The sequence below is a fragment of the Lissotriton vulgaris genome, chromosome 4_1 (assembly GCF_964263255.1).
Source record: "Lissotriton vulgaris chromosome 4_1, aLisVul1.2, whole genome shotgun sequence".
Classification (NCBI taxonomy): Eukaryota; Metazoa; Chordata; class Amphibia; order Caudata; family Salamandridae; genus Lissotriton; species Lissotriton vulgaris.
Genome location: NC_141691.1, coordinates 1,751,793,832 through 1,751,819,310, shown reverse-complemented (window position 1 = coordinate 1,751,819,310; position 25,479 = coordinate 1,751,793,832). Strand labels below are relative to the sequence as shown.

The 25,479-nt window shown below is 48.4% G+C and overlaps 1 protein-coding gene across 1 annotated transcript in view; it reads right to left on the bottom strand.

Annotated features, from left to right (window-relative positions):
• Window positions 1-25,479, bottom strand: part of SPAG1 (sperm associated antigen 1) — a 1,072,862-nt gene that overhangs the window by 790,938 nt on the left and 256,445 nt on the right. Inside the window, exons 6-7 of the mRNA XM_086966056.1 lie at window positions 10,307-10,419; window positions 5,095-5,200 (exon numbers count right to left, since the gene is read on the bottom strand). Coding sequence (XP_086822182.1) covers window positions 5,095-5,200; window positions 10,307-10,419 — 219 coding nt within the window. The remainder of the gene's footprint in view (window positions 1-5,094; window positions 5,201-10,306; window positions 10,420-25,479) is intronic.

The window sequence follows — 25,479 nt, the reverse complement described above, 5'->3', positions numbered from 1 at the left end:
AGTTGAACATTACGCTGCATAGTCAGGATCAACACTTGGCATCAAAACTATATAGAAAACCTACAGTATGCAACACTCTCCTTCAAGTGTACATCCTAAGTCATAGTTACAATCAATCCACTTAGGTAAAATGACTGTACTACGGCTACAATGCAGTGATGGCACTATTTTCCAAAAAGAGATCACAATCATGGAATCACTCTACTTAGATATGAGCCATAGTATAGACACATTTACCAAGTCCAAACACAAAATCTCACAAGTACAGAGGTTCAAACTATTTTCAGAACACGAACATTTTACTGACAAGTCAGCTATTGCAATATTCATTACTCCCTAAAATTCATCTAGAAGTGAAATCTACAAATCATGCTAAATATTGGCATATTCTGTTGCTGGATAACACTTTGCAAAATCTGATTTCTCTCAAATTGAAAGTATCTTGTCGCAGAGAGAAAACCTTATGAGGCAAACTATGTCACAGCTTTCTACAGCCCAAGATGGACACAAGATCAATTTCCTGGCTAACTCCTAAGCCAACTGGCTTATACAAAAGTGACAGTTCTAACATGTGCCATTACGCTATGAACAAAACATTAGAATTCTGATACAATTTTTCAAATAAAATATTGAACTTCATTAACAGTAACACCAAAAGTACTGCCTATGTTATTGTCTGCCTCTGCTCACCGATCTATTAAGAAACACAATTAAGAAATCTCAAAGAACATATACAAGAACATATTAGAGCCCTATAAAACCATAATGAGTACCTATCCACTGGCCACTCCTTACAATACTACACATCCTACTCTTGACAACATCTTACTCAAATTCCATGTACTAGAGACAACCAAGGACAGTTCCGGTGGGGGCAACAGAACACAAGGACTCTGTAAGAATGAAGCCAAGTAGATTATTACGCTATATACTGGGGAATAGGGCCTTAATCAGGATCGGTAACTACATCACTTTCTAATAGCTGACTAACTAATCATATAATGTAGTGAGTGCAATGTTTTACATCAAAAGTACTATCTATCGCACCCACCAACACAAGGCGCTGCTTCTTCCTGTAAACTTATCCATCTAAGTAAGTTTATTATTTGCCTCTCATAAGTAACAGGCTTTACCTAACCCTCCAGTGGTCTGGTCATTCACTAACTGGTCCTCGCCCACGATTGATATGTCATAATCGAAGCAAATTAACTTTGGTCTCAATACGCACAATGCTCCATTGGTGGCTACTGGTGCCGTGACTACGATCTGTACTTCTCCTTCAGTACTCTGACTCATCATTACGCTATCTCTACTAATTCACACAACTAGACTTGCCCCCCCCACCACTACTGCTATCTACGCATGTTTGTCTTACGAGGATCAATATATTACCTACTTACACCTTTCTACGCTCATCTGGAACCTGGGTCGACTATTGCAACATTGCCTTCATTATTACTATCTTAATTTACATTTGCACCCTTCCTTTTTAGAATCAATTGTTTTTATTGAGTAGCAGAACAACTCATAACACAGCTCGACTGCCTACATCCACTGGCCGGCAGAGTAAAGACTGGGGATAATTAACACAGCGTTCGGGCCTACGCCCCGGAGGGCGACCCCGCGATGAAAGCATCAAGCTGTATGAAGCAGCCAGGGCAGAAGCTCTGTTACCACCTTTTCTCAACAGAGAAACAGACAAAAAACAAAAGAAAGCCCCCTCACCCCCACCCCCCAACTCTCCCCTCCACCACCCCCACCCAAATCCGCATCAGTCTCATCTTCCTCTTCAGACCCCATACCGCTAACCGCTAATAGGCCCCCCAGACACCTGCTCAGGTAGGATTAACAGCACCCCCAGGTTCCAATGGGATAAGTTGAAGGATCTGTAAGTACTTCGGACAGGTGACCTCCCTCAAGTCCCTGGACAGCAGGCGCAGGAATGGACCCCACAGTTCCGCGTACTCAGCTCACTTCCCATCCATGCTTAGCGACAGGCGTTCCATAGCTAAAAGGTGCCAAAGGTGTCGTATCCAGTCTCTCAGATCAGGAAGGTCCGGGGAACCCCATTTCGCCAAGATGACTAGTCGCGCTGCCAACAAAGCTAAAGCTATCTATCGACCCCTCAGCGAGCGCAAAGGAAATGATTTGCCGTGTCGAAGCCCCAGTAGTGCATGCTCCGGTGCCCGAGGGAAGGTGATCTGAAAGGCCTCATCCAGGTCGTCCAGAATCGCCCTCCAATACCACTCTAGCTTCGGACAATGCCACAGCAAGTGTGTTAAAGTACCAGGAGAACCGCAACCCCTCCAACACAGAACCGAGTTCTTTGCCTTCCAAGCCTTGATACGCGCTGGTGTGTAGTACCAGTAAGCGACCGTCTTATAAGCAGACTCCGTACCCGCTACATTAGCAGTGGTGTGATGCGCGCGATAGAAAACGTGTTCCCACTCCTTCCGAGTCAGTGGCGCCCCAGCTTAGTCTCCCAGCGAACCTGCGCCTTCATATGTGGTGATTAGGGGTGGGCCATGATCATAGTGTATAGGTCAGATATAAGCTTGCAGACAGCTTTCTTACATACTACCCACCTTTCAAAGGCCGTCAAAGGCCGGGACATAGAGGCGACATTAGAAGGGTGGGTAACCCAATACGCCACCTGCGAGTAAGGAAAGGCATCAGACTCCAAAAGAGAAAAATAATCCCGGCACAGTTGGGGAAACGGGATCAGTCCATCAAGGTCAAAGAGGGAGCCCACCCTCTTACAGCCCTCTTCCCTCCATCGTTGGAAAATCGGAGATGCACAGCCTGGGGGAAACTCCGGATTATCCACGGTCGGAGTCATCGGGGATGGGAAAGTAGTCCAGCCCCTGCACTGCGCCAACTGGTACCAGGCTTTCAGCGTCGGCACCGTCACAGGAGAGGAGTACAGACCCCACGCTCTGTGCTTGCGCGGCAGCCAAAGTTTGCGCCAGATATTACACCCCGCCACCGTCTGATCCATAAAGTTCCAGTGTTTACTGGACCAGGGCCTGTTCCACTCGATGACATAGTGCAAACATGCTGCCTGAAAATATGCCTTTAGCAAGGGGAAACCCATCACCCAGGCGGACTTAGAAGCTGTGACAAGGGATAGGGCAAGTCTCGACTTTTTATTGCCCCACAAAAATTTGTTGAGGAGACCCTGTAATTTCTGAAGGACACCAGGCGGGGGGCTCATTGGGAGCATCTGAAAAAGATATAGGATGCGGGGGAGAACCGTAATTTTGACCGCCGCCAGCCTCCCGTGCCAAGACAAATTAAGATGGGACCAATCCGCCAAAGACTTAGTAGTCTGGTCCACCAACAGCTTATAGTTAAGAGAGGTTGTTTTAGCCATAGAGGGGGTGAGACGGATGCCCAAGTACTGAATATCGAAGGTTACCCACTGAAAGGCAAAATCTTGCTGCAAATCTTGCACCTCCGCCTCAGGGATAGAGAGATTAAGGATCTGCGATTTGGAGAAATTAACTTTATAGCCCGCAACCATGCCAAATTCAAGAAGTTCTCTAGACAGATGCCGCAGGGAGGAATCAGGCTGTGTGAGCGAAAGGATCACATCATCGGCATATAAGCTAATTTTATGCACATCAGCTCCGAACCGTATCCCCGATATACCCCCATTGGACCGTATGCGCTGGGCAAACGGCTCCATATAGAGCGCAAAAAGCAGAGGGGATAGGGGACATCCCTGCTGAGTCCCTCTGGTGATGGGAAAGAGGGCGGACCTGCACCCATTCACCCGCACCGCAGCCTTAGGAGCTGCGTAGAGGCAGCAGGGGATCGCCGCAGTCCACCAGGCAAGTCTCAGTGGCCTTCGCACCCACTTTAGCAGGCTAGAGTCACAGGGGGGGGGGGGGCTCCAACCACACCACACTCCAGTGCAGGAAACGAGGACCCCCGCTCCTCCACCCGTGGAGGGGGGGGGCCTCCCGCCGATTCGCAGACCGACCTCCCAGCCGCGAGGCAGCAGCCCCTCGCTCCTCACCTTGCTGTGCCGATCCCAGGGTCCAGAAAGGGGCTCTCCGCTGCTCCACGGCCAAGGGGCTCTCTGCTTCCTCGCGGGGGTCCCAGCATCCTCCACCGCACTCTGCCAAATGCCCGAGCCACCCCGCCTCTCCAGGCTGCTCCACTGTCCAGGCCCCTCTCTCCCCACGTGCGTAGGCCACCGCACCGGGACAGGGCAGCCACACGTCGGGCCACAGCTCCGAATCACCACCGCCGCGTCCCCTCCTCACACCGCTCCGTGCACGCGGGCTCCTCACCACCCACCACTCAGGGCAGCACCCGCCCCGGACAAATAGGGCCTGGGCTACGACGCTTAACTCCCCTGTCCGGCATATCGCAGCACAGATAAAAAGGCACCAGCAATGGCAGAGCGGTTCACAGAGGGCAAAAATGCCCACTGGCTGCGTGGATGGGAACTAGGTAGGGCACTGGTCAAAGCAGATGCACAGGCGGCACCGGAGGGACGGGAGAGCACGTCCTACACTGCCGCCATCTTGGCCAAGCCCCCACCCTTCCTTTTAAAAAAAATAATTTGGTTCTTAAATTGCTACAATGGTATTACCAGCCCTTTGAACTCTACCATACAATGTTTGTAATCCAAAACAACCATCCATCTCGAGCTGAACGCTTTTACAAAGCTCCATATAGTTGACTTGGCTCATACTAATTCATCTCGCTGCATATTGCTACCATCAACCAACCTAATTTGCCACTATTTGTACGTTTTTGTTATTCTTTCCACAGATCCTTATGATTATTACCTCAAATAACCATATTAAAAAAACTCAAATTGGAACATAATGGGAAGCCACACTATTACTTTCCTATTTGTCAATTATCTGTTCTTTTTCAAGGTGATTTGAACTTTTGGTCCAACCTATGAAACAAGTCAGAAGTATTCTTACTCTCTTCCCTATCTTGTGCTGAACTCTACTCTCATTTGTGGGCTCTTTACAGATTATTCTAACTCTTCTCTCATTACATGGTTACATGTTAAATGCTTCAACTAATCCATGTATACAAATATGCTGTCATGGCCTGCCATTAACCCACCTTGTATAATAAGTTACAGCTTCTTCATAGTCACCAATTCGGAAAGCTTCATTTCCCTTTTCTTTTTCATGGTTAGCAATATAGGTCTTTTCCATTTCAGGAGACCCTAAAACATAATTTAAGCACAAATGTAGTTGGTTGTAAATTAGTCAACACACACTTGCCTAGTTTTTGCTGTATGTATACCAAACTCTAGAATATTTTTAACAAACTTTTCAAAAACCACAAAAATACAAAATAATATAAAACAATTCACATTATATACAGAGTCAATGCAGTAGCCAGTTACTTTGGCTAATGACTTCTCTAAATGGTTCTCTAGCATGGGTACTTAAATTAATATTCCTTTTCATTTACAAAATACTATTACAAAGTGGTTCATGATTTTGCAAAGGCCTCAGACACACAACAAACTAGTTTTTCTTTCTTAATTTGTTTTTATACATTTTAAACAAGTAGATTGTAAAACTGTCATACCAACCATATAGTAACAACAACAGCTTTTATAGTCATTGCGTATCATATCATTCATCAGTGTTTCAATGACAATCCGCAACAGAACCAAAAACCTATACCAAGTTGCACAGCAAACGCTACACATCTAGGGCCACATGTACATAGCTTGTTTTTGGTCGCAAACAGCCCAAATGGAAGAATTGAGCCATTTGCGAACAAAACAAAAAAGCATTTTCCTATGTACAAAACCCTATTTTGAGACTCTGTAACCTATTACTGAATGGCAAAATGGGTCAACTGTTCAGTATTAGGAAGGGTGTGTTAAGGTCATCCCTTCCTAATAGCGACTTGCAGTGCTATGTACGAATGTTTTGCAACCAAAATGCGGTTGCAAAACATTTGCTTTTTAACACCAATTTCAATTTAGTACCAACACATACGCAAACAGGAAGAGCCTTCCCCCTTTTGAGTGCATGCAAAATGTTTTTAAAGAGCAGGCAGTGGTCCCACGGACCACTGTCTACTCTTAAAAAATTAAATGAATACTTTTCATTTTTATTTTAGAAACACATCCCATTTTCCTTTAAGGAAAATGGGCTGCATTTATTTTTAAAAGTTGCTTTATTTCAAAGCAAACGCAGACATGGTGGTCTGCTGTCCCCAGCAGGTCACGATCCCTGTGTATTTTACCGATTCCCAATGGGTCGCAAATTACCTCAACGTACCTCATGAATATTAATGATGTATGTCATTTGTGACTCACTGAGAATTGCAAAAGGTGTTAAACACACCATAGAACACAGCTGATAGCGATTTCCAAATAGCAAATCGCAAAAAATTACTATTTGGAAATCACATATCCAGAGCTGCGTATATATGGCCCTTAATCACTTACCCCTCCACCTTGTACATTCTGCCCTTCTGATGTAACCCAGCACATTAGTTAATGATCTTTCTTTGTCTTCAAATCTATTTCATCATTTGATTGTTTTAGCATTTCTGCAATACATGTGTGGCTTAAGAGGTATATAAAGACTGAAATGGAGTACGAGACTCCCTTGAGGAAGTAGTAGGGACAATAGGGGATCATGGAGGTTTGTGAGTTGGTTGAAAGGCTACATGAAGCAGTGCTGGCTCTTGCAATTTTCTTTCCAGTGACTTGCTGTTATCTAGAAGTGTTTGGATACAAAAAATGCCACAAGCGGTAGGTGTCAACCCAGAGGCCTGATGGGTGGGTTTATGTCCGAGAGCTGTGAACGGCACTGCGGTTCAACGTCTAGTGGGGAATTTGATGTACATGTCCCAGTTAGTAACACTTGGTAGGTTGATTCTCACAAGCCTTCGGTAATTGAAGAGTAGCCAGGACCTCTTATGCTCATTTTGATACCATCATCACCTGCCTGCAATGGGTTTAGGCTGAAACATTTTAGAAAAGCTGCAGGACATAAAGGCCAGTTAGTTAAGAAACCTGCAACAGAGTCTGGGAAAGGATGGGAGCTTGACTTGTGCCTTAACTGAGAGATGTTGGAGAAAAAGTAGGAGGACAAGTAAGTTTTCACAATGACACACAGAAATAAGAGAGTTTGATGCTGCATGGCCGCTATAGGAGGAAGGTCCAGTTTTGGTGGGTGATCATAGCCTGAAGGAGGTTGTGAGGGAGATCAGCAGGAGCTTTACGGTCTGATTTACAGTTAGGAGGAGTGGATACTCTGTAACAACAGAGTATCGTCTCTGCCAAATTGAAGGTCTGCTCAGCACATTTACAGTCTAACAGACCTTCAGTATGTCAGAAACAAAGACTACTCTTCCACTGACATACTACTCTCACGGCCCAATGGCGATAGGGCCATCAAAGGTTTGGCAATATGACTGCTCACCCAATTGGAGTAGGCGGTAAAATGGCCAGTTTTCACTGTCTGTCACCGTCAAATAAAGGCTAGTGGTAAGGGGCAGTGAACACTGCAACATGACCCCCACGTCTTGCTTCTTTTATTTTCAAAAACAAAATCCTAAAGCATGATTTTATTTTTAAAAATAGAAAAATTATTTCAAAAACAAAATTCCATTTTGGGATTTTGTTTTTGAAATGTAAAAAAAACATGTTATAAGTTGACGGGCGGAGCCATCTATCAAACTTTTAAAACTTGACAGTTCCTACCAACGTAAGAGGTGCCCACTGGGCCAGGAAACATCTCTAATTTTGGAGTGCTAAATTATTAACTGCTTCATGACCCAAGCTCAACACATTAGGTCCTTAGTGTTCTGGGATTTTTGTTTTTAACACAGTGGAACAAGTAAGCAGAGGTGTAAACTGACAATTTACAGCACTGTGGGTCCTGACTCCCCTACATTATCAGTTCCCTTTTAGTGGAATTAAAAGTTACCTGCTTATCTATGCCTGGATGGCCAATAATTGTCTGAAACTAAACGGAAGTAAGACGGAAGTGCTGGTAGTGGGGAATGCACCGTCTGTGTGGAAATCGCATGGTGGCCGCAGGAGCTGGGGCCTCAACCCTCTCCCAGCGAACAAGTCAGAAATTTGGTTATCTGGCTAGACAATAAAATCTCTTTCGAACACCATACCAGACGCGTGGCAGGACAGTGCTTTGGTATTCTGAGAAGTATGCGTAAGACACTTGATCTACTCCCTACTTCGGCCAGGAAAACCCTTGTCCATGCTCTTGTCACATCTAGGCTGGACTACGGGAACGTCCTGTACCTGGGAGCCAATATCAGGTGTATTACTCGGCTAAAGCGTATACAAAATGCGACTGCCTGTATGATCCTGATGCTGCCCAAAAGAGCCCTTGAATCCCTTCACTGGCTGCCTATTAAAGAACGGGTGCTCTATAAAACCCTGCTGATTAGTCACCGCATTATACAGGGTAAAGGGCCTTCCTATCTTTTGGACCTGCTGACCCCGTATACCCCTGTGCGCCATTTGAGATCTTCCGGGACAGGGCTGATTAAGGTCCCCAAGTTTAGAAGAGCTCGGATGGGTGGGCGCTCCTTCAGAGTTCAGGCTGCTCAACACTGGAACAGACTCCCACCCAAAATGCGAGTAGAGACCTCGAAACGCATATTCCGGAAACAACTGAAAACCTACCTCTTCCCTCTGGTTAGAGAGTGAGGAGGTTCACATCTGAGGAGCTGGGGGGAAGACTTGCCCGTTTAACTGTTGTTAGCCACTCCACAGCGCGGGGACACACTGGCCTCAGTGTAACCAGGCGCTTTATAAAAAAAATGTTATTATTATTATTTCTTGTTATTTTTCCTTTTTGAACAGTGTTTGGCAAAGGAAGGCAAAATGACAGTGCTATTAAAAAACAATGAAGGCAAGACAGGTTAATTTATTTCATTTTTAAAAAGAGACTACTTAACGCCTAGGCAGTGGTATGAAGTGTGTGAACTCACGAAAAAAGAGAGAAGGACTTAAGGAAGACTATAAAGAGGGCCAAGAATCCTATCCCTATTCTGGGTACAATTTTCTTGTCCCTGCCCTGTTCGCTCGATAGAGATAGTCAATTGAGGGAAAAACAAAGGGAACATTCAAGAATTTTTTAATACTGCCCTCACCCACTATGCAGTGGCATGCTTCATTATTGGGCCGCTGCAAACGTCAAGGTGCAGACAAACAACCTGGACGAAGTGCTGTTTTTTCAGGGGGTGAGGGAGAAAAAGATAAGAAAAGATTGCGAGAGGTAATTGTTCCCCAGAGAAGGGATCTCTAGTGCAGAAAAGAAAGGAATAAAACGGTCTAAGGAGATACCACTACAATACTTTTATTCCTGGTTCCCTGTGATCTGGGGGTATACAGGAGGGGTAGATTGCCCCTAGAATCCCACTGCATATACCAACGTATTTCAACCTTCTGGTTTTGCCCTCATGGGTCATAGGCCTTCTTCAGGGTGTGCATCCCTTGAAAAATGTGGTCTTGACCAACATCTGGCCTTTTTATATAGAAAAAAGCAGTAAAAAAGAGGTGAAGTACACCTGCTTTCCTCTAACTCATCTGCTTTCTGCAAAGGAGACAAAACAAAGATCCTGTATGCTCCTTTCCAAAAAATCTTATGTATTAAACATTTCCCATCTTGTCCTCACCGCCATGTTTTTCCCGTGTATATTCATAAAAACAATAGCAAACCATCATGCCAATATATGTGGCAAGTACCTGTGTTTTATTGGACACTACAACCCCTAGCTTAATTCAAAAGTGTTTTTAAGCTAAATGTTCCAATTTTTTATAGAGTATGTTGTCAGGCTCTTACCAGAGTTTCACGATTAATTCTCTTAACCCGGAACCGTCATGAGAACACCGCCTTTAGTCACACTCTGTATCATAAAACACAAATCTGAACTCTTAGATTGCATCTCATTCTACTATGTATCTGTCGCCATCTCTCTCAATTCTGACCATATCTCCATCCTACAAACCGAGTGAAGTTGTATTCACATTCAACCTCGGTCTTACTTTTAGCGCACTCGGCTCAAGCTTAATATTGGTATAATAGGGTCCTGTCATGACCGCTCTCTCATTCATACCTTCATGCCATTAATGCATACGGGAGACTCTTAGTTACTTTCTCCCCTGCTCGGACCCCACCATTGTGGGATAAAATATGGCAACTCTCTCTCAGCAATATGAAGTGTTCAGGAAACACTAATGATCCCACAACAGAAAGCATCACTTTTCAGAGCTATACACTCGAAAAAAATAACATTTACAACTAATTTCCAAAAGCAGAAGTATATTTACCAGTAGTATCAATGCTCTTTTTGATCTTTGGCATCTTTGAATTGATAATTGCCTTTGCAGATTTTTCACCGATATTTTCATCAACTTTAGAACATTCTTTTTCCACATCAAACCTACAATTTAAAAAAAAAGGTATTTTGACATATATGAAATGCATGTTTACTGATTCCTTACCTCACATCTCGATGAACAAATTACTTACCTTTGGTAAAGCTCTTTCAGGTGCATATTCCAACATCAGTTCCTCACCTTTTGAATTTTCTCCAGGTTTTATACTTGATTCTGAACTTTTCTCAGCAGTAGCCCCTATGCGCTGGAAGATCGCACCAACAGCCTGACTTCGCCTGTGGAACTGATGACACGGATCCTTTGCATGCAGACTTCAATTTTACTCTTCCACACCATCAGATACACATCGACCATGACACATTACAAGTTTGACAATATGCAACATCTCACATGGAAACTCTAAAAGGGCTACACAAGTTTGTAGCACCAACTTGTCCGGAAAGAAGGCAGTGTATGGGGTTGAACTAACAATGCCTGTAACTCACTGGCATGGTGCACAGAAGTAATTGCATGAGAAATACTGTTTTGGTACTCAGCAATCTCAATGAGCAACTGGGCATTTGCTCTAAGGGCATGCACAGCAAGAAAGTGGGACAATGTAAAACATACACGTGAGCTCCTTAATGAACACATCACCACTGGTGACATGGATAAAAAAGTCAGTTAGGAAAAGATAGTATCAAATTGCCAAAGCTAAATGCTATTTTGAGCATGCTAAATTAGCCTGTCTGACTTTCGTCCATATTCTGCCTGTCATTCTTTCGCAGAACCTGTGAGAGTGTCATTTAATTTCATCCATGCAATTACTTTAATATCACATAAGGCAACACAAGTCTGCTTGAAGCTATGTAATATCTAAGTTTCAAATTTTGACACTGGACATGTAGGGGCCAATTCACAAAGGAAATCTGAGACAATAGTCTAATTTATGACTTTTGGTATTCACAGAGATCATTTACGGGTCGTATCTTTAAGTCTGCAGTCGGGCCAGAATCTCTGCACCTGGGCTGTACTCTCCGCACCAAGGCAGTACTTTCTGGCTCGGGCCGTATGATGTGTAATCAATGGGCCAGAATGCAATTTTTACAAAGGGAACAATAGGAACGTGTGCTTAATGGTAGAGGAGGTCATGAAAATCCGTTTGGCCAGGGAATAGGGTGTGGCCAGACACTATATCATATCCCAGAAAAGTTTGATCCTGTGCATCATGGTACAATTTGCTCAGTCAACACAGAGGGGAACGCAAATTGGGCACTGCATGTACCATGATGCAAAGGAGCAGACTTTTCTGGGATATAATGTAGTGTCTGGCCACACGTTCCGAATGTTCCCTTTTGTAAAAAATGCATTATGGCCCAATGATTGCACTTCATATGGCCCGAGTCGGAGAGTACGACCTGAGCCGGAGAGTACGGCTCGAGTGAGGAGAGTACTGCCTGACTGCGGACGTAAAGATGCGACTCGTAAATGATCTCTGTGAATACCAAAAGTCGTAAAGTTAGACTTTTTTCTCAGATTACCTTTGTGAATCGGGCCCGTTCAGTGTTGAGATATTTTCATCAAGCTGGTTTAGATCGGTTATATCATGGATTATTGGAAAATCTCCCAATGTAGGCTTAAAGTCAGTGGAAAATCCTACATAAGCCCTTTGGCTTGAATGCCATAGCACCCACTCTTATGCCAAACGTCGATACAGTGATAATAGGAATTGAGCCTAGCTGATCGTGTGTTTTCCATTCGAGGGAACACTTTCTCCCAGCTGTAGTCTGATAACCACAGCTGATCCACTGTGAAAAACTATAAAACACATTTAAACGTATATAGTTCTATATTTATTTATAAATACGGACACAACCTTGTAGACCTGGGTCCCAGTTTACGGAACTGTAGAAAGGCTGACAGGGGAGACAAATAACCTGCAATGATGTCCACTCCAGACCTGTGCTGGTCCAGAGTTTATACAAAACATCAGGCAACTTGCTCGGAGAGAATCAACTTGACGGCCTCTGCGCCAGGCCACAAACTTCACTCAACAATCCAAATATACAAGTTTAGAAGATGGACGCCAAGCAGCAAGAATGACATACACTACTTCAGTAGGCAAATCAAACCTGCTCAGTTAGTGACGCTAAGATCTGAAAACAGAGGTATAGATTGTTAAGATTTGAGCACAGGACCTAGCCCCCTTGCTGAGACAAGAAATTCTCCAGAAGAGGTAGGCAAACTGAATGGACAATACTAAGACCCAGTAAGTTCGAGTACCACACTCATCTGGCACAATCTGCAGCTAATAGGATGATCTGAGACCAGTCCTTCCTGATCTTAGTCAGAAATCGGAGCAAACTTGGCAATGCGTACAGAAGATTGGAGTCCCATAGCAGAAGAAACAAGTCTCCCAGGAACCATGAGGTGGAAATTGCAGTGCATATTAATTGCATCACTGCACATTCTCAACAGTGGCGTAAAGATCGACTCAAAGCATACCCCACTAGACAAAGGCACCTATGCCCACCTCCATATGAACACATTCATAATTTGCAAGATAGTGTCCATGGCACTGCACGCTGCATAAATGTAAGTTGCCTGTATGTCCAAGGACACTATCCAGTCAGTCTCCTGGATCCAAGGCAGAAAGAACCTGGATCTGGATCAACATCTGTGGCTTATGTTCCCAAATGAAGATGTATCAGTCCTCCATCATTTTGTGAATTAAAATATATTGGAAATAACACCTACTGCTGTTTTCTGCCTCTGGGGCTTTTCCTAGGCCAGAATAGAGGCATGTTCTGCAGAAGTCTAAGCAAACACTGGGAAGAGGTAGACAGGAAAACGAGGCTGTAAAAATGTTGACCAACATGTAAAGCTTATTGATCTGCGGTAATTAAAAGTCAGCCGGGCAGAAAACAACAATTCTGTCCCGTATCTGCAACATGGGATCACTGGAGGAAGAAAAAGAGCAGCTTGGCTACAGTTTCAGCAGGGGAGGATGAGGATTTCTATCCTTCTTGGTGGTCACAGCCTCTGCCACAACGTCCTCTGGAGCCATTAAAGGGTTGTGCTCGCTATTGTAAGAGTTGCAAGGGGTGCCACTGGGGAAAGGCGCACCCCCAAGAGTTTCATCTAATCTTTCAGCATTGCTGATGGAATGAACATGCCAGAGATAGGTACCCCAAAGAGCAGGCATATCCATAAGTGAGCTTTGTACACCCCCAACAAATCCTGTGGCTGCCTGATCTCCGCACTGGTGCCTGTGGCGGCACAGAGTCGGTTATGTCCAGGTCTGATCTTGACATATCCTATCCATCTTGGATTGAATTAGTCAGGAATGGCAGGCAAGAACTTACTGCCCATATCCCAAAGAGCATATCTATAGCGTCCCACAAGCAGATGGCATTCAATGACCTCAAAGCCTAACTGATCAAGGAAAACACATTTTCCCAATCCTCAGTGTTGGGATGCACTTTGTTGGTGGAAGCTTAAATCAACAAGCTGTTGGGAGCAAAGTTATAAAAGCTGGGTCCTACAATGCCTGGACATTTGACAACTTATTGGGGGAGCCAAACATGGCTTATACTTGGTTGCAATCAATGTTTCCGTCATATTATTATTATATATGGATCTGTCTTTGTCTCTAATGTACATAGCTAAAGGTACATCACTTCAGCTGACCCCCAGTGCAAAAGAGACACTCTCCTCTGTGTGTTGGGGGTGAAGTGGGGCATAGGGAAATCTAGTTCTGTTTCAAGCGCAGCATCAAGGCATCTTAAGATCTAAAGACAGGACAGCATCAGGGCAATACGGAGGCAGACTGCCTCCTCATTATTCTCGACATGTAAAACATTATGAAGGCCTGAAATGGATGCCTGAATCTGATTTAAACGAGCTTCCAGCCTACAGTAGTACTGGAGTTGAGTGAGACGCCTGGGTTCCTCCAAAGTTGGCACTGTGCCTTGGTGATCTTGAGACACAGAACTGGTGTCAGCCAATGTCAGCTCTGGATCAGAAGCAGTAATTGAGGTCAAAACCATGGTGTATGCCCTGGAATCAAGGCCTGCCCTGGAGTAGGTGGAATTCACAAGGCATCTGGTGCACGAATGGTTGCATAGGCCAATGCACTAGGGGCCAGACACAGACTCAGCTCAGCCGGAGAAGTTCTGACTGAAATCCTCGAGGGGTCCATGGGCTTCAAAGTCACCAAAAAGTGAGTTGGCATTGCCAGAAAGAAGTCGCACCGCGCCCTCCCTGAAAGCCTCTCTCCGTTGACGGGGGTGACCGCAGCCGGGGATGCTCGTGTCCCAGGACCAGCCTCAGAGCTGCTCTACGTCAAACAATAGGGATGGCATGAGGTCGCCTGGGACTGACTGAGCAATTTTTCCACAGAGCAGGAGTAACAAGATATAGACAAATCCTGCTTGACCTCTTGCATTTATAGTTGAACTTGACTTTGACGTAACTGAGGATGGTATTCTAACCGGGACTGACTGAGCAATTTTTCCACAGAGCAGGAGTAACAAGATATAGACAAATCCTGCTTGACCTCTTGCATTTATAGTTAAACTTGACTTTGATGTAACTGAAGATGGTATTCTAACCGGATCTCAGGTGGGCCTGTGAAAGCGGGTCTGCTGTTTGGAGCGCAATCTACCTGATTTTCTTGTGTTCTGTGGCATACAAATTTGCCTCCTGTTCACGGATGGACACCAAATGATTGCACCTCACCTCTGAATTTATTTCCCATTATAATTGCATTAAATCACCAGGAAATTTGACTCATCCCTAAAACAGTGCTGTTCTGCAAAATACACCACCCAGAATAATAACTTCATAATATGGACAGTGTCATCTTAGGGATTTCTGGATTTCAGGACAAGACATTTTGAGGTCTTTGCGTGAATTTATTGTCCATTTTCAGCTAATTCAAGCACATTTAAAAAACGTTATATGTGAATCTTTTACAATAGGGGGCACATGAAACCAGTGGAAAGTTCAAGCACCAATAGTGCCAAAAGATAGATTTTTTTTCACTTTGATCTAGGCTTTCACTGTCATGCAAACAATACTTTACTTGGAATTCGGTCTCTGAGCATCCTGTTCTTTCAATTATAGGAAAGATATGTTATGTGTCTGTTGGCTATTGGTTGATTAGAATGTGATAGGTAGAATCCTGGGTGAGGCGAGGGCTCCTGGGTTCTGAGGATGGCAGCTGTAGCACTGAGCCTGGTGTTGTTGACATCAATAAAGTTAGCTCCATGCCATACAAGTGTCAATATGTTTTCAGTGGCACGAGCACCATCGACATTGGTTTCAAACACCCCAGGATTTAGGGCCATCGCATGCCGTTTGTGCTGTTTGGCGTATGGTTTCAGGGCGATGTGCAGAGGTTCCAGATTCTGCAGTGAGGCGGCATGCATGGATGGCCAGCAACATATCACCTGAAAAGAACGCGGTGATATTTGGTAAATCAGCGTGACGGTGCGGAGCAGGCAACCACCTGTAAAACAAGCATTAAACTCATGTCAAATGATGCACATGTCACTCCTGGCAGCCATTTCTTCCATTGGGAAGTCGCCCGATTTGCTTAGAGCGATAAGGGATTGGAAATTGTAGGAGTAATCGGTGGCCATTCTATTTAAAGAAGCGTTCTGTTTGGCGTGCGTTAAAGATTGGGATCAATACCGCCTCTGATGTAATACTCAGACTGTGCCTGCATTATCGGTGTCAGGCACACCTTTAACATATTCTAATTTGTGGTGTTTTTGGTTGGTTATGCTAACTGTTGCTTGCATCAAGGGGATAGGCACTCCTATATATTGGTTATGGAGCTGCCTAAATGGTGATAGGAACTTCTTGCATTTTGCTTATTATTTGACATGCTCCCTGTTATAGCACTGAGGGCATATTTACATTTGATTTATTTTGATGGACTCAACTCCCTCACGCAAGTTAGTATCACCTCCTTTAAGTGTATGGCTAGGGTAAAAATTGCTGCACCACCTCCGTTTTTATCTGAACCAGGTGCTCCTCAATTGTGTTGGGAAAAATGGCGGGAAGTTTATGAAGCATATTTAAAAGAGATTGATGGGGATATGTTCCAGTCCAAGAACATGAAAGCTTAATTGATATATAACCTGGGTCCGGAATGCAGACATTTTTTCAAAACTCTAACCATAGAGATTTTAAATGTGCATAGCGGTATTGGTGATGGTGAGGGTAGTCTTCAAGCATCCACCAAAGTCAACTCCCTATTACTTTGTAAGGGTACAACTCCACGCATTAATTCAAATAGTGTCAATTTATGAGTCAGACATGCTCATAATTAATTTATTGTCTTGGTTTTTTACACACAATATTCACTTTCACTATTTTATAAACTTCTTACAAACAGTAATTCATGTCAGAGATCTCATATGTTGCCCAATTCCACTGATCTAAAGGAAATACATTTGCTTACAACAACATAGGTTAGATAAACACTAACGAGACAGGATCCTCATCCAAAAGAATAGTTAAAATTTCACACCCATAATACCTGTCATACCACTTCAACTCATACTCATCGACACCAAAACATTAAAAACAAACATTTCTATCATTTTCTAACAAACTTCTTTTATCATAGTAGTAAACTAGAACATTTAATACTTAATTCTTTTTTTTGTGAAATTTTTATTTTGCATAGAACAAAAGGAAACACAGGAAAGAGCACTGAGGTGCCGCACATTTCCCCACGCAGGGGGCATAATTCAAAGTCTAGAGGATGGCGTCCTCACAAAGCAGAGTCAAGTCTAGTCCGACAGCACTGGGTACAATCAAGGATTTGTAAATCACGAGCTCAGGCAACCTACCATCGGTGCCATACAATGCAGATAAATAAGTTCCAAAGCGATCAGGCCCACGGGCCTGCGTAGCTAAGTCGGACGTGCCTGCAGACATTATCATGCACCTCAGGAACCCAGAAACCAGAAAAGTGTAACTCCCCTTCCCCCTCCCCCTCTCCCCCCCCCCATGGTGGTGACACTCACATACCCACACTCATTCATAGGACCACACTAGACTTGAAAGAGATGTAGAGATCGCAGGGATGCTGGACATACAGCCGATGGTAACCCCTTAGAGAGGAAGGTAACCAAGGGTCCCCATATGAGCTTAAAGTTCCTGAAATTACAGAGGAAGATGTCCGCCATTCTTTCCAAGCTTAGAATCTTCCATAGTCGTGCGTGCCACAGAGATATTTCTGGCGCCTCCTTCCGCTTCCATGCCGCGGCCAACGTGAGTTTGGCCGCCCCCAGGCAAAGCCACAAAATCTTTTTGTCAGCCCGAGTTTGATGTTCAAGGCCAGGGTCACGAAGGCCCAACAGTACAGAGGCTATAGAATCCTCTATAGGGTATTGAAGAATGTCCTTGATATGTGAGAGAATTTCCTCCCAATAAGGCCGGATCACTGGGCAGTCCCACCAGATATAGCGAAAGTACCCTAGAAGTCCACATCCCCGCCAGCATTTATCGGAAGTCGCTGGGTATATGCGGTGGAGCCTGGTTGGGCACAGGTACCATTGCGTGAGAGTCTTGAGATGAGCTTCTCTCAGATGGAGCGAGTGATTAAATTTGGTCATATCCCGCCAAAGCGCCGACCATTCATTATCGGTGATATCTCTCCCCACCAGCTCCTCCCACTGTTCCATATAGCGTGGCCTACGTGACATTGCCGATTTAAGCAACAGCTGATATAGGAAGGAGATAACGCCCTTCATGGCAGACGTCCGCAGCAAAAAGGCTTCGAACGGCGTTGGAGGTCTCGTAGCTGCCTCCAGTATTCGCGGCGATGTGGCCCAGTGCAACAACTGAACATGACGATACTGATCGGATTGAGGGACCCGATAGTCCCGCACACAGTTAGCAAAGGTAAGGGGGTCCGTTCCATGAAACAGGTGGGTCAAGGCCTACAGCCACCTTCCCTCCACGCATCAAAAGCCCCCTCTCTAAGCGCCGGCGGAAAAGCCGGATTGAAGTGTAAGGGCGTAAATGGCGAGGGGAACGTTGTCCAACGCTCATCCGTGGCCAAGGTATCCCAGACCTTCAGTGTGGTACCCGTGGGGGTACTGATATATGCATTCAAGGGTCGGTCCTTCTTCGGCTTCCAGGCCAGGTCCCATATCGACCTGCCGGCCACGCTCCGGTCCATGTGCAGCCAATGTTTTTCTGACAGTTGCTGCGACCACTCCACCAGAACCCTCAGTTGGGCTGCCTTGTAGTAAAGCTGCAGATCCGGAAGCCCCATCCCGCCCTCTGATCTAGGCCGGCGCAGAACTGCAAAGGATAGACGAGCCCGGCCCCCCTGCCAAATAAATCGCAGTATCTGTGTCTTGAGTTGCCGAAAGTAATTACTGTCTAGCGGAATGGGCAAAGCCTGGAATAAGTACAAATATTTAGGAAGAAGGACCATCTTAATTGCATGAATTCTGCCCAACCATGACAAAAATGTGGGTTTCCATCTCTCCAATTCAGCCCGGGTCTTCGCCAGAAGGGGTGGGAAGTTGGCCGAGAACAGCTTGCCCACCGTTGGGGTCAAGTGGACTCCCAGGTAAACAATTGAACCAGCGGCCCAGGCTAGAGGAGTCAGTGGCCGGACGTGGTCCACCTCCGCCTGCGAGAGAGTCAGATTCAAAATATATGATTTGCCATAGTTCACCCTGAAGCCAGCCACTTCTTCATATTCTAGCAAGAGCTCCCTAATGCAGGGCAGTGAATGCTCCGGATCCGCTACAGAAAATAGAACATCGTCCGCGAATAGCGTGATCTTATGTTGCTCACCTGTGAATGGTAAGCCTCGAACCCCCTCATGTTCTCTCACCGCCATCGCTAAAGGTTCAATGCTTAGCGCGAACAGTAGGGGGGAGAGAGGGCAGCCCTGCCTGGTGCCCCTCGAGTGCGGGAAAAACGCCGACATCTGGCCATTCACCACCACTCGCGACCTGGGGCTGCAAAAATTCGCCCTCACCATGGTGATAAATTTTTCCGAAAACCCAAAGGCCGTCAGCGTGTTAAACAGGAAGCCCCAATCCACCCGGTCGAAGGCCTTTTCCGCGTCCAGACCCACAAGCACTGCCGGGATGCGGAACCTGTCCGCCTTTTCAATTAAATGAACCACCCTGCGGGTGTTGTCGTGGGTCTGGCGCCCTTTGATGAATCCGGATTGATCAGGGTGTATGATCGCCGGCATCAGATCTTGTATCCTGTGCGCCAGGATTGCTGAGTATAGTTTAGCGTCAATGTTGAGTAACGCGGCACAGTGCGCGAGGTCCTTCCCAAGCTTCGGCAGTACCGTGATCACTGCCTCCGCCAGGGAACCCGTAGAAGACCCAGACACAGCCATGTCATTAAAAAGGGACACTAGGAAATCACATAACTCGGCAGCGTACGATTTGTAAAAGACAGCGGTATAGCCATCCGGCCCCGGTGCCTTGTGTAATTTCAAATTTTTAGGTTTAAAGTATTTTATTAAGGCACAAAAACACGGGGAGGGGAGCAGGAGGTCAAGCATACATACAATACAAGAAGCGGAACGTTGCAGCGAGTCAGAAGAAAAGCAGGGAGGCAGGAAGCCCCAGAGGGTAACTAAGCAAATACAGAAGGCAATAAGGCATTGTGAACGACCCCCCTGTTGACCCCCACTCCCTAAGCAAGGTCAAACCCGAATAGCACCCCGCAACATAGTAAAGGAGAAGCATACCGTACCACCAACCCCCCAACCCCAGAAAGGAAGAAGAAAGGAGAGCAAAGGAGGAGAAGAAAGAAAACAATACCCCAACATCCCCGTCCGAAAGGCAGCAATAGAAGCATATAACCCCTCTTCCCGCCCCCAACCCCCGGCCCCCAGTCCGCACACTCACTCCGCCGCAGCTGCCGGCGGCGTCAGCCTAAGGAGGCGCAAATACCGTGGACACGTGAGCTCGTGGAATTCCGTGGACAGCAATGCCAAAAAGGGGTGCCAGAGCTCCTCGAACTGGTCGACATTCCCAGCCACCGTTAGCGACATCTTCTCCATGCCCAGTACCTGCCAGAGCCTATGCAGCCAACCAGTGATAGAGGGGGCAGTAGGGGTGCGCCAGAGTATCAGTATGTTCTGAACGGCTGAACCTAGCGCAATCGCAATCTGCCTGCCCCTGCGGGATTTCAGCGGGTACATCAAATCATTGGGGAGGCCTAGCAAGACATACGCGGGGAGGCGCGGAAGCTCGATCTCAAAATGTCTATCCACCTCATCTAAGACTTCCTTCCAGTAGGCCGACAGCACCGGGCACTCCCAGAGAACGTGCGTGAGGGTGCCCACCTGTCCGCAGCCGCGCCAGCAACCTTTATCGCCTATTTTGCGCATCTCATAGAGCCGCTCCGGGGTGTAGTACCAATAGGTGGACACTTTAGTGAAAGTTTCCGTCAGCCCAGTATGGTACGCAGAGTGCCTCGCCCGATACGCAATCTTGTCCCACTCCTTGTGACTCAGGGTCCTGCCCAGTTCCCTGTGCCAGCGCTCCCTCCCTGGGTTATGGTAATGAAACGGCGGGGGCTGGAGAAATTTATACAAATCAGTGATGAGCTTGGCGTCCGAGGTCCGGGTTACCAACCATCGCTCGTAGGGCGTAATTGAACGGGCAGCGACGTCACGCACTGAGGGTTGAAGAGCCCAGTGGCGGACCTGCATGTAACGCAGCCTGTCCCCCTCCGTCAGGCCAAACTCCTGTCGGAGCTGCTGGAAGGGGAGCACGCCCTCCGGCCCGTAGATCTGGAAAAGCGCCCTGCAGCCCGCGCTCACCCAGTGGGAAAAAGCTCCCGGCTCCAAACCCGGGGTAAAGTCCGGATTGCCAGCGATGGGAGTGAACGGCGATGGAAAGGTCGTGAGCTCACGCAGCTCACACACCGCGTCCCACACTCTCAGCGGGACCCGGGTGATAAAAGAGGCGTAGAGATTAGGCGGGCGGTGAGCGCGCCGCAGGAACGGGACCTCCTGGAGGGTACGGCCTGCGACTGCCTGGTCCTGAAAGAGCCAGTGTTTATCCGATTCCCACCGGCTCCACTCCACCAGATACCGAAGCTGCGCCGCCTGAAAGTATCTCCGGAGGTCCGGGACTCTGAGACCCCCCGCCTCCGGGGCTAGCATGGAGAGGACCCGCTTCATCCGAGGCTTGCGGCCCTGCCACACAAAGCGGGATATGTCCGCCTGCGCCTGCCGTATCCAACCCACGGGGGGCTGGAGGGGCAGAGCGCGGAAGAGATATAGGATCTGAGGCAGTATCGTCATCTTCACCGCCGCGATACGGCCCAACCACAAGAGGAGGCCCTTGTTCCATCGGCCGAGTTCCTCTTTGATCTTTTTGCCCAGAGAGGAGTAGTTAGCTGCAACCATGGCAGGCAGGGAGGGGGCAAGCAAAATGCCTAGGTAAGGCAACATGGAGGAGGACCACTGCAGAGGAAAGAGACTTTGAAGGTCCTGCCTGGTGGCAGCAGAGAGCGACACATCCAGTGCAGCCGACTTAGTCATGTTCATTTTAAAACCCGCCACACGGGCAAAAGCGTCCAGTTCCTGGACGCAGGCAGGGAGCGACCGCTTGGGGTCGTCCAGGGTCAGCAAGACATCGTCCGCTGACAGTGTGCGTGTATTGCCCCATCTTCACCCCAACAGCGTCCGGATTATCACGAATCCTCTGTGCAAACGGCTCCATATAGAGGGCAAAGAGGAGCGGCGAGAGGGGGCAACCCTGTCTCGTGCCGCGCTCAATGGCAAAGCAATTGGAGCTGTGTCCATTGACACGCACTGACGCTGATGGTCTCCTGTAGCAGTTAAAGACCATAGTGCGGAACTTCTCGCCGATCCCCAGTTTCCCAAGGACCAGCTCGAGATATGGCCAATGAACCCTATCAAAGGCCTTCTCCGCGTCGATTGATAGCAGCATCCGCTCCCCCGGAATGCGTGAGGCCTTTTCCAGCACGTGCGTCACTCTCTTTGTGTTGTCGACCGTCTGCCTGCCGGGTACAAAACCGGCCTGGTCTGCCTCCACCAGACCTGGTAAGTGTAAACCCAATCTGGCCGCCAAGATTCCGGTGTAAAGCTTGAGGTCCACATTTAGGAGCGAGATGGGCCGGTACGAGCCGCACAGTGTCCGGTCCTTCCCCGGCTTGGGGATAACCGACACCGTCGCTGAGAGAAGGTCCGGCGGGATAGCTCCCGGCTCGGAGAAGGAGTTGAACAAGCGAGCCAGTAGAGGCGCGACAGTGGGACAGAAGGTCTTGTAAAACAAGGCCGTATAACCATCCGGGCCCGGGGCTTTGCCGTGCTTTAGCCGTGCAATCGCGGAGATGACCTCCTCCACGTGAATGTCCCTCTCCAGGTGGTCCGCCTGGGAGGGGTCCAGGGCCGGAAGGGTCACGGACTCCAAATAGGCCTCAGCCTCTCCCGGTGGGGAAGGCTCCGCCGCGTACAGTGCCTCATAAAAGGAACGAAAGGTATCTGCCACCTCCGCGTCACCGGAAACCGGGATCCCGTCCACTCCCACCAGCTCCTTCACCACATTGCGCTGCTGCGCAGCCCTGAGCCTATGGGCCAGGAGTTTACCGCACCTGTCTCCGCCGGTGTAAAAGGCATGCTTCAGGCGCAGCGCAGCATACTCCGCCCGATCTAGATCCAACGCAGAGAGGAGTTTCCGAGCCGCCTTCAGCTGCTTCCAGACACGAGGAGCCCCCGTCCGGCGGTGAACCTGCTCGAGCTCCCGAACCTGCGCTGTCAGTTCCTCCCTCTTGCGTTGGCGTTCCCTGTTTTCCGCCGAGGAAATGGAGATAAACTCCCCTCTGACTACCGCTTTCAAAGCCGCCCACTGCGTCGCCAGGGACGTGGCAGAGTTGTTATTGTGGGTCAGGTAGTCCTGGATGACCTCCTCCACTCGCTTTACGACCGATTTCTTATGGAGAAGCGTGTCCCGGAGCCGCCACATCCCCCTAGAGGGGGGGGCCGCCGGCCAAGCAAAGATTCCGGAAACCGGTGCGTGGTCGGACAGGGATAAAACCCCGATGTCTGCTGCCGTGGCGGCCGAGCGAAGCGGTCCACTCACCAAGAGGTAGTCCAACCGTGAATCGTGCGGTGCGCGTGGGAGAAATAGGAATAGTCCCTATCAGTGGGGTGCAGGACGCGCCAGAGGTCATGCAGGTCCAGTTCCGCAAGCTGGTCCTGCACCGCCCTAGAAAGCTCCCCTGTCTGCGGAAAGCGTTGGGCAGACCTATCCAGGGTGGAGTCGAAGACCGTATTCAGGTCCCCCCCCAAGATGATATGGCGATCGGGCGAGGCAGTAACGTCCACCAACACTGATTCCAGGAAGCGATCCTGGTGGTCATTCGGGCTGTACGCCGAACCAACCGTAAAGGTAACACCTCCCAAACGCATGCGATACACCAGAAGCCTCCCTTTCTGCTCAGCATGTTTATGTAACACCTCCCCCCTGAAGGAGCTGGCTAAAAGAATGGCCACCCCAGCAGTCTTAGTCGCAGCAGAGGAAAAGAGTTGCGTGGGGAACTTGGCAGAGCGCAACCTATGGCAGTCTTTGGAAAGCAAATGGGTCTCCTGGAGGAGGCAAATATCCGCCTGCGACCCTTCCAACAGGGAAAGGATCGCCCTACGCTTTACGGGGTTATTCAGACCCTTAACATTAAGGGTCACTACCTTCAGGGGCGGCATCGCCTCCAGGGAAACAACGCGCTATGCAGTGGGCAAGGGGGCGCGCGGGGCAGGGGCGCAGGGAAGGCCAGAGGCAACATCGCACATGTTCGGACCACTTCGGACGGGACCCCCCCCACACCAAACCAACAGTGAAACCCCCCCAGAACCAACCCATGGCAACCAACCAAAGTAAGAAAAGACAGAAAACAACACCCCATAGTCTCAGTCTAGCCCAAATGGGCGAGTCTGTAGAAAAAAGTCAAGTGGACGTCCAGCCACACCCCCCCCCCCCCCCCGCCCCCCCAGCCCCAGCTCAGCACCGTTAAAGCTAAGAATCTCTCCCCCCGGAGAAAAGTTAGGCCGTTAGGGCCACACCAGTAGCTTCAGGCAAGTTCCTGGCCGCATTCCTCAGGGCCTCCGCCATTTCTGCCCTGATGGTGGGCGAGTCCGGACGACTCGCCGGCGCTGACGATGGGCGCCTCCTCGACCTCCGTCGGCCCCGCCGCTCGGGGCGCCGCCATGCAGGTGTAGCCCCTTCCTCCTCTGTAGCAGTAAGGCCCAATACTCCACAGACATCTTGCAAAGAGCGCAGCTGATGCAGCACCCCATTCCATCGAAAGATAAGACGGAAGGGGTGGCCCCAGGAATAGGGTGTCTCATGCTTTCGCAGAAAGTCCGTCACAATGCGGAAAGACCTGCGCTTCTGCAGTGTGATGGCGGACAGGTCCTGATAGAGCGCCACAGGTCTTTCACGAAAGGTCAGCGGCTGCTTCCTGCGGGCCTCCGCCATGATGCGCTCTTTCAGGGGGAAATCCGGCAGGAAAGCTAGGATATCAGGCGGGGGAGCCGATGACTGGCGCTTGCGGCCCACCCTATGCGCTCTGTCAATGCGGATCGGGAAGTCCGCTCCTTCCTCCAAGATGTCGCGGAACAAGTCCTGCAGATAGGCCACCAGGTCCCCACCCTCATCCGCGGACGGAACACCTCGCACCCGAATGTTATTCCGCCTGGACCTGTTCTCGAGGTCTTCCGAATGGGCCTGGAGCTCAACACATTGCTCCCAGAGGCGGAGGACGTCCTGCTGGAGATGAGTTATCTCTTCATCGCGACGCTGGGCCGTCGTCTCCACAGCATCGACCCGCTCGCCCAGGCCCTCGACCTCCCTGCGCACCTCCCGGACCTCTCCAGCCACCTCGGTCTTAAGAGTTTGAAATTCCTCCTTGAGGGAGCTGAACAAGTCCTCCATGAAGGACCTCGTGACCGGTGGCTCGCCCACGGCTGCGTCCGTTGATGTCCGGGAGGCCCCCGGGGACGGCAGTGTCCTGTCGCGTAGTTGCTGGGACCTGCCGAGCATTTCCGGCAAAGTGCGATCTCCTCGTGCCGCGCCACGTCTCCCAGCCAT